The sequence below is a fragment of the Apodemus sylvaticus genome, chromosome 3 (assembly GCF_947179515.1).
Source record: "Apodemus sylvaticus chromosome 3, mApoSyl1.1, whole genome shotgun sequence".
Lineage (NCBI taxonomy): Eukaryota > Metazoa > Chordata > Mammalia > Rodentia > Muridae > Apodemus > Apodemus sylvaticus.
The window spans coordinates 149477596-149491637 of NC_067474.1; the positions used below are offsets into that span (position 1 = coordinate 149477596).

General features: G+C 48.8%; 1 protein-coding gene across 1 annotated transcript; it reads right to left on the bottom strand.

Moving 5' to 3' along the window:
* Nucleotides 1-3071: 3071 nt before the first annotated feature.
* On the bottom strand, nucleotides 3072-12843 carry Pithd1 (PITH domain containing 1). Its single transcript, XM_052177765.1, has 6 exons — nucleotides 12531-12843; nucleotides 11978-12021; nucleotides 11534-11611; nucleotides 5762-5866; nucleotides 4628-4736; nucleotides 3072-3958 (listed from the first exon to the last, which is right to left on the bottom strand). The coding sequence occupies exons 1-6, from the start codon at nucleotides 12726-12728 to the stop codon at nucleotides 3857-3859; spliced, it is 636 nt and encodes a 211-aa protein (XP_052033725.1). The 5' UTR covers nucleotides 12729-12843; the 3' UTR covers nucleotides 3072-3856.
* Between the last annotated feature and the right edge of the window lie 1199 nt (nucleotides 12844-14042).

A 14042-nucleotide genomic window follows, 5' to 3' on the forward strand; every position in this document is an offset into this window, starting at 1 on the left:
GACATGGCACGAGATCCCCAGATGTCCTACCAGCCAAGGACTTGGAGGAGAGACATTCCTCAGTATCGTTTATCATAAAGTTAGCGGTCTTCCCATCCCCATGGAGCAGGGCACACTTCCAGGTGTGGTCTTGGATCTTCACCACTGTCTTGTTTTATTAAGATACATTTTACTGCTTATGTCTCCAGTGCTCAGCATCGAATGCATATGTAGTGAAATGGTTACCTTAGTGTTCCACTATAGTCTCAGAGATTGGCTTCCCTCCCAAAACTGGTGGATGCTTTTAGCTACGCGTCTCTACGCCTCTCCTGCTGTACTTTAGATCTCTCTCCTCGTTCATCTTTCTTCCTGTTCGCTCTCCATACTGTTTTTCAAGTTGATCCCAGTTTCACGGGATCATGGATGGCTTACCCACCCTGACCTGAAAACCCCGTCCTCCACTCTTATCTTTAAAGATGAGGAAACTAAGGCTTGAGGAAAGGAAGGCAGTAAATAGCAACCTCAAGATTACACTGTAATCTGCCTTTCCTGACCGGCTTCCTCGGCTATAAAATGATAATGACCACCTGCTATTTCATAACTTTGCTGTTAAGATCCAATGAGGTCATGTAAACTTGCTTTGAACACTGTAAAATCACAGTGTGAGGCCTTACCCACTTGAAGAAGGACCCTGGGAAAGTACGTAGGCCATATCAGGATACTGAGACACTGGAAAGGTTGGCTTGACACTGTCCTAGACAAGTGATGCCTGGCAGGTGGCACAAAATGCCACCAGCTGTGTGCTAAGAACAAAAGGGCTTCTCTCGGTCACCACTGAGTCATACTGGTAAAGTGGGAACTGGGCTTGGAGTCCAGGCTGAGAGACAAGCTGACTGAAGGACTGAATCCAAGAGAACCTTTAGGGCTCAGAAAACAGGAAGTGAGTCACAGGGGTCCCTCACTGCGGAAGACTTCCAGATTAACCTACACTAGTTTTTAGTTTTGCTTTTTTCCCCCACTGTAAACCCAAAGCAATACAAGCTTTGGGCAATCAACAAAAACACTTCCCTCCTGCCAGAGAAGCAGTTTGTTCTTGTATTCAGGTCGTGGAGATGGTGCTTAAAATATGGAGATCAAGGGACCACAGTGAGCCAAAGACCTAGAAATGGATGTCACAAAAGAAAGGGAATAAAAGCAAAAAGAACGCAATACAGCAAGCCCCAGTGCCCGCGGGATCCTGCTGGATTGGTCTGTGGATGAAAGACAGCTCCTGTATTTTCTTCACAGGAGCCACTGTGGCACTTTGGCAAGTGGCACTTCAAGCCTACAGGCTGTTCCAGGAGCTAACTGTGAGCAGCCATTAGTGGGACAAATGGGCTAGTTTGGATGTGTTGGTTGTTTCGTGTGAATGATATGCATCCATGCTTTGATCACTTGTCAGGGAACAAACTCAAGACATCAGTCCTCAGAACTTGCTACCCAGACCAGGCTGGCCTTCAGTTTACAGAGACATACCTGCCTCTTCCCCTCAAGGACTAGGAATAGAGTCCTTGCACTGTGCCATTGGGGCAGTCTCTGGTTTGCTGTTGGATTGTATACTCCAGTCAAGCTGGCCCGAGTGGTTGAGGGAAAGGAATGTCCCGTCTCTGCCTGGCTCACTGGCATCACAGAGATGCGCCATGTCCCGTGGCTTTGCAGCGGGACTCTGGGAATCCAACTCAGACTGTCAGGCCTGAGCAGCAAACACTTTACCCACAGAGCCCTCTCCATGGCTGTTTTGAAGCTAACTTTACTTTTCCTCTTAATCCAAAAAAATCTTTTTACAGATTTATCTTATGTGAGTACACTGTTACTCTCTCATCAGACATACCAGAAGAAGGTGTCAGATCCCATTACAGATGGTTGTGAGCCACCATGTGGTTGCTGGGAATTGAACTCAGGACCTCTGGAAGAGCAGGCAGTGCTCTTAACCACTGAGCCTCTCTCCAGCCCCTAATGCAAAATTTTTAAATGGCCTTTATCTCGATGCTAGGAACCCATCCCAGGGTCACACATTCTAGGCAAGTGCTGTCCCATGGAGCTACACCCTGACCCCCAGCCCTTCTAGTCTTTGAGAATTTTCCAAAAAGCAGATTGGAGAGTCTGAGTGCATAGAGCACTGTTCACAGTCTAGTTTATTTCAGATCCTTGATTCCTAACAACCAAAGACCATTTTTCAAAATCAGGAGAAAATGGCAGTATCTTCCTGACAAGGATGGGGTATTCTTGGTTTTTTTGTTGTTGTTTTGTTTTGGGATTTGGTTTTTTTGAGACAGGGTTTCTCTGTGTAGCCCTAGCTGTCCTGGAACTCACTCTTTAGACTAGGCTGGCCTCAGAAATCTGCCTGCCTCTGCCTCCCAGAGTGCTGGGACTACAGGCGTGCACCACGACCACCCGGCCGGGGTATTCTTCAGAGAATTCTCCAGGGCCAGACTCAGCACTTGCTCCCTTACCAATCCTTCCTACTTTGTGGAAAAGTGGGTTCTCGGATGCTTTCAGCCGCCGGGATTCTTGCCAAGTGCACGATGTTCACCACGAAGCAACTGCTCTCAGGAGCCACACCCTCCAGCATCTCTCCTGTGTCTAAGATTGTTTTACCTATAAGGTTGTTTCATCTCCATGTTATGTGTGTACCATATGAACAAAATGTCACCAGAGTCCAGGAGAAAGCATCTGAGCCCTTGGAAGTAAAGTTACAGTTGGTACTGAGCAGCTGTTGAGAAGCCAACTCAGGTCCTCTGGAGGAGCAGCAAGTGCTCTAACTAACAAGCCATCTCTCCAGCCCACAGCCTCCCTTGTTCTTCATTCCCTTGTTACTCCACAAGTTGCTTCCCTGTCGTGAGAAATGGAACCTAGCATCCCATTTCTAACCCCAGCATTCTTTTTACAAAATGCAGAGGCTGAACCTTTCCTGGAGGAACTGATGTCGTCTTTATTTAACTGTGACATGCATGACCTACCTAGACCTAAAGAAAACAGGACTCAAGGTGAATTCAGTTCCCAGTGAGATGTAAGTCACAGTACTACCAAGAGCACAGAGGACAGGACAAACCTTAGGTCTCTGAGGATTTATTAGGAAGCTCATTTGTCACCGTGAAGGAAAGCCATGAACAGAGGGAGCAGCACTGGGTTTACAACACGAGTTAGAAGCAAGGGAACACCAAGGAGGTCCCGAGGAGAATCTTTACTAGGTCTCAGTCTTACTCCAACCAGGTCACCCCGAGAAAGAACTCCATGATCTCCCAACTATTTGGCTAGACAGTGTGAAAGACCTTCCCCAAACAGTCCTGTGCCAGGGGACTCCTTCCTTTCCACCCACCTTCGTGGGGCACTTGTGTGTGACATGTGACACCAGCGGCACTGACACAATGCTGAGCAATGACAGGAGGGGCAAGCAGGGACATCATGGGGTTTGAGCTGGAGACACGCCCCCCCGCCATGGGTAATTCAAACACAAGTCTTGGGTTTCCGAAGGATTCCTACAGCTGAGGATCCTTTTTGAAGAGGACAAACCACACAAGAAATCTGCCACGGGTAAGAAGACACATGGAACTCCGTGGCCAGATTGGGAAAGGGAGCACTATCCATGACTGTCAGCGCCACCCAGTCTAAGACCCAGTTTCTGCAGTGCCTTAGAGAGAGACTGTTCCTTGGCACCCACACCGCCCCTAGTGGGGAGGCGGTTTCCACAGGCCAGGTTCCTGCAGCAACCCCAAGACAAGCCTGGCTGAGGCTGTGGCAGGCAGCTCGGCTGGAGCATTCTCTGTCCTTGCCAGCAAGTGGTCGCACATCTTCACTAACAGCACATCTGCACATCTCACGGACCCCCGGCTGGCCCTTAAGAAATGAAATGTGTCTGTGGGGTGACCTGATGCACCCGGTGGTCTGCTGGGTTGGCTGACGCTTCATAGTTGCAGATGGTCACCTCATGCCGGCGAAGCTACAAGGAAAGGTAGAGATGAGGTCAGTGGCCACTAAAGGACACACACACTGCAGCAGTCCCCCGTCAGGCTCCCTGCCTTGTGTCCTGTCTGAAGCTCCCTTTTTGGCCAGCAAAGATCACTATCCACTCTCAAGGCTTCTCAAGGATTTTCTGAGAAAATCCAGGCGAGAACAGGAACCTGTCTGAGGGAACATATCATCTTGCCACTGGTGCCCAGAACAAGAGATTGTCAGCGTGTGACAGGTGGAACCCATGGCCTCCTGTGTGCTAAGCAAGAGAGCCCTGCAGCAAAGTACACATACCACAACAAATAACCATGTACACACACAAAGTACACATACCACAACAAATAACCGTGTACACACACATATAAAAAGTACACAAATAATAAAAATAAAAGAAAACTCAATCTATCCACTGAAGAAGTTATGATGAAATCTAAACCCAGGCACTGAGGGAGCAGAGGCCGTGCACCTGGGAGACCAGGCAAGACCGTCTATGTCAGGAGTGCTAAGGCCACCCAAGGCTACAGAATGACAGCCTGTCACAAAACAAACAAAACACCAAAGGGACATTATGAACAGGTGGAGCAGCCAGCCCCTCACGCGTTCCAGCCCTCAGTGTGTCTACTCCATGGTGTAGACACACACTTACAATCTCTCTTACCTCAGTCCACTCTCCCCTCAGGCCAATATAAAGGATCTTCGTGGTATCTGCGCCAAAGTTTTTTGAAATATGGATGGAAAGATGATAGACGTTTGAAAACCGGGAAATTCTAGAGGAAGAGGGAGAGAAGATACGGGTTACCAAGTGGTATACATCGCCACCAGGGAGGGTAACAGTCTAGTCTATACTTGCAGGCAAATATCAGGACACTTGATCCTTCGCCAGCTTCCTTCAGAGCAGCAATTAACGAGGTAACCATGAGCTAAGCACCTTCAGACCTCGTCTGAGGCAGGAAGGACAGACAGACAAATAAGGACATACCTGGCATGTGGTATATGTCATCACTATACCCAGAAGGCAGAGGCAGGGCAATTACAAGTTTAATGTCAGTCTGGTCTACAAGTGAATTCCAGCCCAGCCAAGAACATATGACAAGACTGTCTGGGGAAAAAAAGAAAGGAAGGAAGGCAGGCAGGTGGGCTGGAGAGATGGCTCAACAGTTAAGGCACTGACTGCTCTTCCAGAGGTCTTGAGTTCAGTTCCCAGCAACCACATGGCAAATTCACAACCATCTGTAATAGAATCCGATGCCCTCTTCTGGTGTGTCTGAAGACAGCTACAAAGTACTTATATACATAAAATAAATCCAAAAAGAAGAGGACTATCCAGTGCTCCTAATGTCAAGGAACAGGAAAGGTCTGTGACAAAGCAGGGTTCTAAGCCATGTTTACTATGTTGACTTCACTAAAGAAGGAACCAGGTGGGTACAGGTGACTGAGTCGGCTAAGCCACACTAGCCGCTTACCCAGGACTGCCCAATACTTCCAAGTCAACAATCTATGGTGTGCACTGGTCTCTGCCGAGAGCAGCCACGCTAAGGATCAAGTTTTCTCTGCTGTTTTAAGTCGTTTCCAATACTCAGAGTCGGACACGGGTCAAAACTCAGAGGCCAGCACATAGGCTGTACGCTTACTGCAAGTGAAGAAAGCCATGAAACTAAAGAAGGCAGCGGTCCCCTGGGAAGACAGACACAGGAGGACTGAGCTCAAGGCTGCTGTGCTGCTATACATCAAGACCGACCTGCTCCAGAATGAAAAGAAGGGAAGCCACAGTGGAGGAGGGCGCCAAGCTTACTTTGTAGCATACTCTAATTCCCCTGTAATGTCTCGGTTCAGGCTAAAGGTCTGGTCTGGCTCTCTTTCTGTATCATCGAATGACATCTGTGGGATGTTCTTGTACCTGGGGGGTGGGGGGGAGAGAAAAAAGACAAGCAATATGCATTATTTTTCATTGTTTTAACCTCCCTGCTGACTACTTAACTAGCCTCAGTTCCACCAAAAGATCAAAGTTAGGATCAGAATGGGCTCTCCTGGCATTTACATACAAACATCCTTAGGCCAACTACAAAGCTGAAAGATTGGAGGCAGCTACTGGGGAGACCAAAGCAGGAGTGCTGGAGCAGAGTTCATCAGGGTACCACGGCAACAGAGCAAGATACCACCTTCAAAGGAGAGAGGGGGCTGGAGAGATGGCTCAGCGGGTAGGAGCACTGACTGCTCTTCTGAAGGTTCTGAGTTCAAATCCCAGCAACCACATGCTGGCTCACAACCATCTGTAATGGGATCTGATGCCCTCTTTCAGTGTGTCTGAAGACAGCTACAGTGTACTTACATATAATAATAAATAAATCTTTAAAAAAAAAAAAAAAGATCAGAAAAAAAAAAAAAAAAGCTAGGCACCAAAGCCCAGCCTGGGGGCATCTTTGAGTTGCTTGAGATCCCGGTCCCGTGCACTGCACAGAAAAGGGTGAACTCAGCACATTTAGCCCACACTGAGACGTGAAACAATAAAACAGCTTACTTCGGCAGAAACACATTAGACACAGAGATAAGATCAGGCAATTCAACAGGCAAGTGGGTTTTGTGTCAAAAGAAACCCATCAGAATAGCAGCATATATTTCTCTCGGGTTTTTTCTTTCTTTCTTTTTTTGGACACGGAATCTCTCCATTATGTAGCCTTGGCTGTCCTAGAACTTGCTAGGTGGACCAGGCTGGCCTTGAACTCAGAGATCCACCTGCCCCTGCCTTCAAGTGCTTATATTAAAGGCCTATGCCACCATGCCCAAATATTTCTTAAAATATTACAATTGGGGGGTTCTATTTCAAGAAGAGTACATACAAGACCACAAACTCATAAAAGGCTTTAGAAAGTTAAGATAAAATTACCACTAAAGAAAATATTATTAAAAAAACAAAAACAAAAAACCCAACAACTAACAAATTCTGAAGCACTCAGCTCCGTGTCACTTCAGGGTATTTTATAAGCACACCCACAAAGGAAGAGAGATGTATTTTCACTGCAGCAGAATGTGTGTCACTTAAGAAGGCAAGTGTTTGCTTCAAAGTGTTTCTAAGAGCCGTCCACAGCAGGATAATGACAGTGAGCTTTCACGAGCAGCATTATGAGGCGGGTCAGCACTGTAGTTAACATCCATGCTTCCATTTACAGAATGACAGACAGTACTTGCAAGCTACGCCGACATGGGTAAATAGTGTCCAAAGCACATCAGGAAGTCAACTGGAGCACAACAGAGCACGTGATCTGATTAAAGAGCAGGCGAAGGATCTGAGAACTCTTCTCGGAAGCCATGCGAGCTTCCTGTGATGACACACGCTTGTGACCCTCGCACTGAGAGGCAGAGCCAGGTTTGAGGTCAATCTGGGTTATACAGCAAGACCCCACGAACAAACTATTCAAGAAGCCAACAGGAGTATGAAAAATGTTCAGAGTCACTACCCACAAAAAACGCTATCTAAACTATGCGCTGTCTCTCATCTTATTCTCTCAGAATGGTTACTACCAGAAAGACAAGAAATACTAAGCGGAGCGGTGGTGGCGCTCACCTTTAATCCCAGCACTTGAGAGGCAGAGGCAGGTGGATTTCTGAGTTCGAGGCCATCCTGGTCTACAAAGTGAGTTCCAGGACAGCCAGGGCTACACAGAGAAACCCTGTCTTGAAGAAACAAAACAAAACAAAAAACAAACAAACTAGGAGCTGGAGAGATGGCTCAGCAGTCAAGAGCACTGACTAGGTCCTTCTAGAGGTCCTGAGTTCAATTCCCAGAAACCACATGGTGGCTCACAACCATCTGTAATGGGATCCAATGCCCTCTTCTGGTGTGTCTGAAGACAGTGACAGTGTACTCACACATAAAATAAATATATCTTTAAAAAAAGAACTACCAATGAGGAAGCAAAGAAAGGGGAACACACAACATTGTAGCCAGTCAGGAGTGCAAACTAGGGATGTCCTTATGGAAAGTTCTTAAAAACCAACCGAACGAACAAAAACCAAACAAACAGGAAATAGAAATACCATATGATCTAACAATTCCCTTTCTGAGTAAATACCCCAAGGAGAGGCGCCGAGCGGGGAGAGACAGCTGCACGCCCACTGCCATCTGCTGCTTATTACGGCTCTATTCACAGTGTCCAACACACTCCACCTCGGTGCCGTCAGATGAATGGATAGAGAAATGCGACCTAAGTACACAATGGGATGCTATTCAGTTATAAAAAGAACAAACTCTGTCATCCGACGCAACTCGGACGAGCTTAGAGGACAGTACCTTACGTGGGATAAGCTAAACACAAGACAACGCCTCATGCTCTCTCACACCCAGAAGCAAAACAGGCTGAGCTCAGGGACACAGGAGAAGAGGAGCGACTGCCAGAGACTGAGAGGTGGTGGAGCCCTGAGGAAGACCCTAACTAGCACAAGATGCAGCTAGGGAGGAGGGGCACCCTTTAGTACCCTGCAGTACAGCAGAACCACTACGGTTAACCACTGATAACCAGGCAGGTGACCCAGTGTCAGCACACGGAAGCTGGCACAGAAGACAGCCATGCATCTGAGACCTGTGTTACAGGAAAAGATCCCCTCTGGAAAAACCAACACCAAAAACTCTGCCGGGTCTGGTGGTATACACTTTCAATCCCAGCACTGAGGAAGCAGATCCAGGGGGATGGATTTCTGAGTTCCAGGCAGGCCTGGTCTACAGAGGGAGTTCCAGGACAGCAAGGGCTACACAGAGAAACCCTATGAAAGAAAGGGGCAAGGTGGGGGAGAAAGGAGGGAGAGAGAGGGCAGGAAGGGAGAGGGAGAGAAACACTAAGGGACTGGAGCTGTGTCTCAGAGGTTAAAAGCAATCATTTTGGGTTCCCAGTCCCCACATGGCAGCTCACAACTACCTGTAACTCAGGTTCCAGGGGATCCAGAATCGTCCTCTGACCTGTACAGGTTATTGCACGTATGTGGTACACATTCATATTTACACAATCTCAGGCATACACACATATCCAGAAAATAAACCAAAGCATAGAGATACAGAGCGTCTGGGAGTCATGGAGCAGCTAGCAAGGATGAACACACTCTGCTCCACAGACCATACTTAGCCATACAGGGAGAGGGGTGGCTTGACCCAGTCAGGCAACCTGCCCCAGTAACTAAGTATCTAAAAAGTATCCAAAGTATCAGAGCAAACATCCACTTTCCTTCAAATGATTCAACACAGAGACATGCTTTTAAAGATTTATTTTTATTAATTTTGTTTATGTGCATTCCTGTGTGAGTGAACACCATACAGGTGTGTGTAACCACAGAGGCCAGAAGAGGGCGTCTGAAACCTTGGAGCTGAGGTACAGAGGATTGTCAGCCACTGGGTGTGGTTACTTCGGTTCTCTCCAGGAGTGACAGGACCTGGACCTGGGAATTCACCTGTGCTAAGTCCCCTACCACTGAGATACACAACCTTAGTCCCAAATTGAATTTGTTATTATTTTTAAAACTTTTACAAATGTTTTCTTATAACAGGGTGTCATTCCGTAGCCCAGGCTGGCCTGAAGCTCACTAAGTAGCCCCAGCTAGCCTTAAACTCTCATCAATCCTCCTATTTTAGCTAGGATTATAGGCATGAAATACTGTACCTGGCTTATATTTTTTCCTTAAGATGTCTTAAGTGTTTATGTGTGTGCCTGTGTAGGCTTATATGTATGTGTGACCAGAAAAGGGTGTTGGATCCCCAGGAAATGGAGCTACAGGCAACTGAGAGCCACTTGATGTGTGTCCTGGGAATCAAATCCAGATCCTCTTCAAGAGCATTAAGTGCTCTTAATCACTGACCCATCTCTCTCTGGTCCCTTCATTTATTTATTTTTGTATCTGAGTGCTTACATGTATGTCTGTGTATCTCATTTGTGCATCCAGTGCCCTCAGAGGACAAGAGGGTATCAGATACCCTGGAAATGGAATTAAGCGGTGGTTGTGAGCCATCATGTGGGTGCTGGGAATCGAACCTGAGTCCTCTGGAAAAGCAGCTGGTATACTTAACCACTGAGCTATCTCTCCACTCTTTTTACATCTGTGTGCTTGTGCAGCATTCAGGGGACAACCTTGGGTTGAATGCCATCCACCTTCTTTTGAACGGGGTCTCTTACTGGCCTGGAGTTCACCAATCGGTTGAGGCTGGCTGCCCAGTGCGCTCCAGGGACTCCTGTCTCCTGTTTCCCAGCACCAGGATTATTACAAGCACACTCCATCACCATTTTCACCTGAAGGCCAGAGGTGCACCTGAGGTCCTTGTGATTGCGAGGCAAGCGCGTTACTGACTGAGGCATGCTCCTAGCCCTGTCTTGACAATTTTCAGTGTTTTCTCAGAACTCACAAAGCAGATTCCTCTTCGTTCAAAATAAGGCAAACTCTCCAGAAGGGAGGATTACCAATGGTGGCGGTGGCAACAGATCTGTTTGCTGTGGCCACACAGATGCGGACAGGGCAATCCCACGTTAGCACAACAGTGTAAGGATGGTAACTGTATACAGTGAGAGCAGCCGTAAAGAACATTCGGAACCTGCAGCTAGGCTAAGGAAACCGCAAAGCCATCAACAGCTATTGTCGGCTTTACACTGTCCGAATGAGTGGTGCCACCTCAGCACTTGGAAGAGACAAGCACTGGCCCCAGGGACGGTTACTCTAAGACAGTCACTGGGCTGGGGGTGAGGCTCAGGGTAGAACAGGTACCTAGCACTCACAGGGCCTCGTGTTCTATCCCCAGCACCACAAAACTCACCAAGTCAGCTGGGTATGGTAGCACTCAGAATATAGAGACAGGCAGAGCTCTGTGACTTCCAGGATAGCCTGGTCTACACAACAAGTTCCAGACCAGCCAGGGCTACACAATGAGAACCTGTCTCTAAAGAAATAAAGTCATCTGGGCATGATGGCACCCATCTGTAACTGGGAGGTAGGAGTTCAGAAGACATGAGATCCTGTCTCAAAAATGAAGGCATATATGCATGTATGTATATATATATATATACATACATATACATATATATATATACACACACACATACATACATATGTACACATGTATCTTAAATTTATATGTAATTAATTCGGGAAGCAATATATGCATTTCAGTGTAACTAAGAACAAGGCCAAGCCATTGAACTCACAACAATTCTCCTGCCTTAGCTTCCTGAGTGTGAGGATTAATGTGTGTACCACCATAGCCAGCTTGCCCAATCTATTTGTGTGTGTGGTACATGCACAAAGAGGTCAACGGTTATCGTTCATCACCTTATTCCCTTGAGACAGGGTCTCTCTTTAAACCCGGGGCTAGGCTGACCTCCAACGAGCCCTAGCAATCCCGCTCTCTCCACTGTCCACAGCATGGTGGCCATACCGGTTTTTTTCACCTGGGTGTTGGGGATTTGAACTCTGATTCTGCTGCTTGATGCAGCAAGCCCTCTAACCCCCTGAGCCATCTCCCTATGCCTGGAATAAAAGATCGCAGAAAAAGCCAAGTGGGAGTTTCCTGAGGGCCTCAGCCCTTGCCACTCACAGTCTCATCTCCGAGGGGTGTGAGTCATCGTCCTCGCCCATGATGATGATGCCTTTGAGTTTGACATTGCCCGTAAACCTGCCAGGATGCAAAAGAGAGGGTTGTCTACCTGGGACCGAACCCCGAGCAGCCGTGTGACCCCCCGACAAGACCCTTCCTTCCCCTTAGCTAAATAGGCTCATCTGCCACCTGTAGTCCTTTCAAAAACCCTGTCATCCCACATCTCCAGGCCATTTACCTTAGTTAGGAATGCGACAAATGCATCTGTTCCCACTCTCACACACAAAAAGCTGCGATTCTTTCCTTCTCAAGCCCACCGAAGGAATCTATCCCATCTCTAGAAACAGGTGTGCACTCCTGACAACAGCCAGCAAATGGAGCCATTGGAAGAGACAACTGGGTACTGCCTAGCTTGCCTGAGGCGGGCGACAAGGAGATACTTACGGAATATTAAACAGAAGCTCTTCGTCCGCATCGCTTTCAACAAACTGGGGTGCGGGGGGGGGAAGAAAGCAACAAATATCTGCTGAGAACCTACAATTTCAGGCATCTTGCCCCCCCTGTTCTACAAACTGGGCTGCGAAGCAAATGGACCTGTACCACCAACCCGCGCCCAGGTCCTAATAGCTTGGAGCTGCCGAGTCTCGGTATTCTAATCACCACGGCCCCTCTAGAGGGATTCTAATGGGGGTTTTCCGGGCTGCGAATTCAAAGACCTGTGCTTATGTGTATTCGTCAAAAGGCTCTCAAAGGGATCTGGGTGCCAGGTTAGAAATACGGATCGCGACCCCAGGCCAGGTGAGGCCAGAGGACAGCCATTTGGACCAATGGTCAGAGGGAGAGGCCGCAGTCCTCTCTGCTCTCCTCCCTCACATGCCCTCGCCGCCTTGGAATGGAGGCAAAGCGCCCACCTTGGGTAATCTGGGCCTCAGTTTCCCTGTCTGTGTCTGTCTACCCTGCGAGGCCCCGTGGCTCCGGGCCCGCGCGGGCCGCCCACCTTAGAGCGGTCGCTCCGCTCCTCCCACGGCTTGAAGACGCCGCGGCCGCTGCCCTCGCGGCTCTCGTTGAGGCACTGCAGTCGCTCCAGGTCGATGCGCAGGTAGAGCCCGTAGGCCAGGCCGCGCTGCTCGGGCGGCTCCTCGCGTTCCGCGGCGCAGCGACAGCCGCCCCCGCCGTGGCTGTGGCCGTGCGACATGGCGACGCCGTCCGCCGGCTCGCCCGCGGCTCCCTCGGCACCGCCGCTCACACGGAGCTCACTCGGCTCCGCGCCGGCCGCCAAGCGCCGCTCCCGAAGCGTCGTAAAAGGCGCCCCTGCGCGGGGCATGCGCGCGCGCCCCAGAGGGCGGGGCCGGGAGGGATTGACGCGGACCTGCGCCAGCGGAGCTGGACGCTGGCGGTGGGGATGAGTGGTCCCGTTCAAGCGTGGAACCTGAGGGCTGGGGACGCGTGGCAGAGGCGCGAATCCTCCCCTCCCGAGCCAAAGCATGTGCTTTCTCCCCTAGCAGCCACCTTTCTCCGGTGCGGTGGAGAAGGCGGGGCCGACAGCACAGCAAAGCTCGCCTCCTCTCTACCCCCTACTTTCTCCCGTCTCTTTTCCTTGTTTTCCTTCTCTCTCCCCCTTTCCTTCCATTTTTTTTTTTTTTTCGAGAGAGGGTTTCTCTGTATAGCCATGGCTGTCCTGGAACTCACTCTGTAGACCAGGCTGGCCTCGAACTCAGAAATCCGCCTGCCTCTGCCTCCCAGAGTTACAGGCATGCGCCACCACGGCCCGGCTTTTCCTTCCATTTTTTAGAGCTAGGTTCTCATGTACCCCAGGCTGACTTGAGATGATCTATGTACCTTCAACTCCCGATCCTCCTGCCTCTAAATCCCAAATTCAGGGATTAAAAGTATGCACCATCGCCAGGCGATGGTGGCAGCACGCCTGTAATCCCAGCACTCTGGGAGGCAGAAGCTGGCGGATTTCTGAGTTCGAGGCCAGCCTGGTCTACAGAGTGAGTTCCAGGACAGCCAGGGCTATACAGAGAAACCCTGTCTCGGAAAAAAAAAACTGTATGCACCACCAAGTCTGGTGTTACATTTATCTATTTAGTTATTTACATTATATATATATATATATATATATATATATATATACACACACACACATATATAGTGTATATATACATATACACACATGTATATAGTGTGTATATACATATAGTATAGTGTGTATATAGTATGTGTGTGTGTATATATATATATATGTGTGTGTGTGTGTGTGTGTGTGCGCGTGTGCGCGCGCGCGCGCGCGCACATATTGTGTGAGTGGCTAAGGAGGAGGCCAGAGAAGATCATTTGGTGTCTTCTATGGCTTCTCTCTCTTTCTCTCTCTCTCTCTCTCTCTCTCTCTCTCTCTCTCTCTCTCTCTCTCTCTCCCTTAATAAACAGTGTCTCACTATCTAGTTTTGGCTGAAACTATCTAGTGAGCCTGGAACTCACTGTGTAGATCAGGCTGGCATAAACCTCA

Bases quoted from the DNA above. Each gene is read 5' to 3' on its own strand.
- Pithd1 (XM_052177765.1), bottom strand. From the start codon at position 12,728: ATGTCGCACGGCCACAGCCACGGCGGGGGCGGCTGTCGCTGCGCCGCG. The intron at 5,867-11,533 runs GTGAGTGGCAAG...CCCACCCCCCAG, and splicing joins CACCCCTCGGAGATGAGACT to GTACAAGAACATCCCACAGA. The intron at 3,959-4,627 runs GTAAGAGAGATT...CTTTCCTTGTAG, and splicing joins TGAGGGGAGAGTGGACTGAG to CTTCGCCGGCATGAGGTGAC.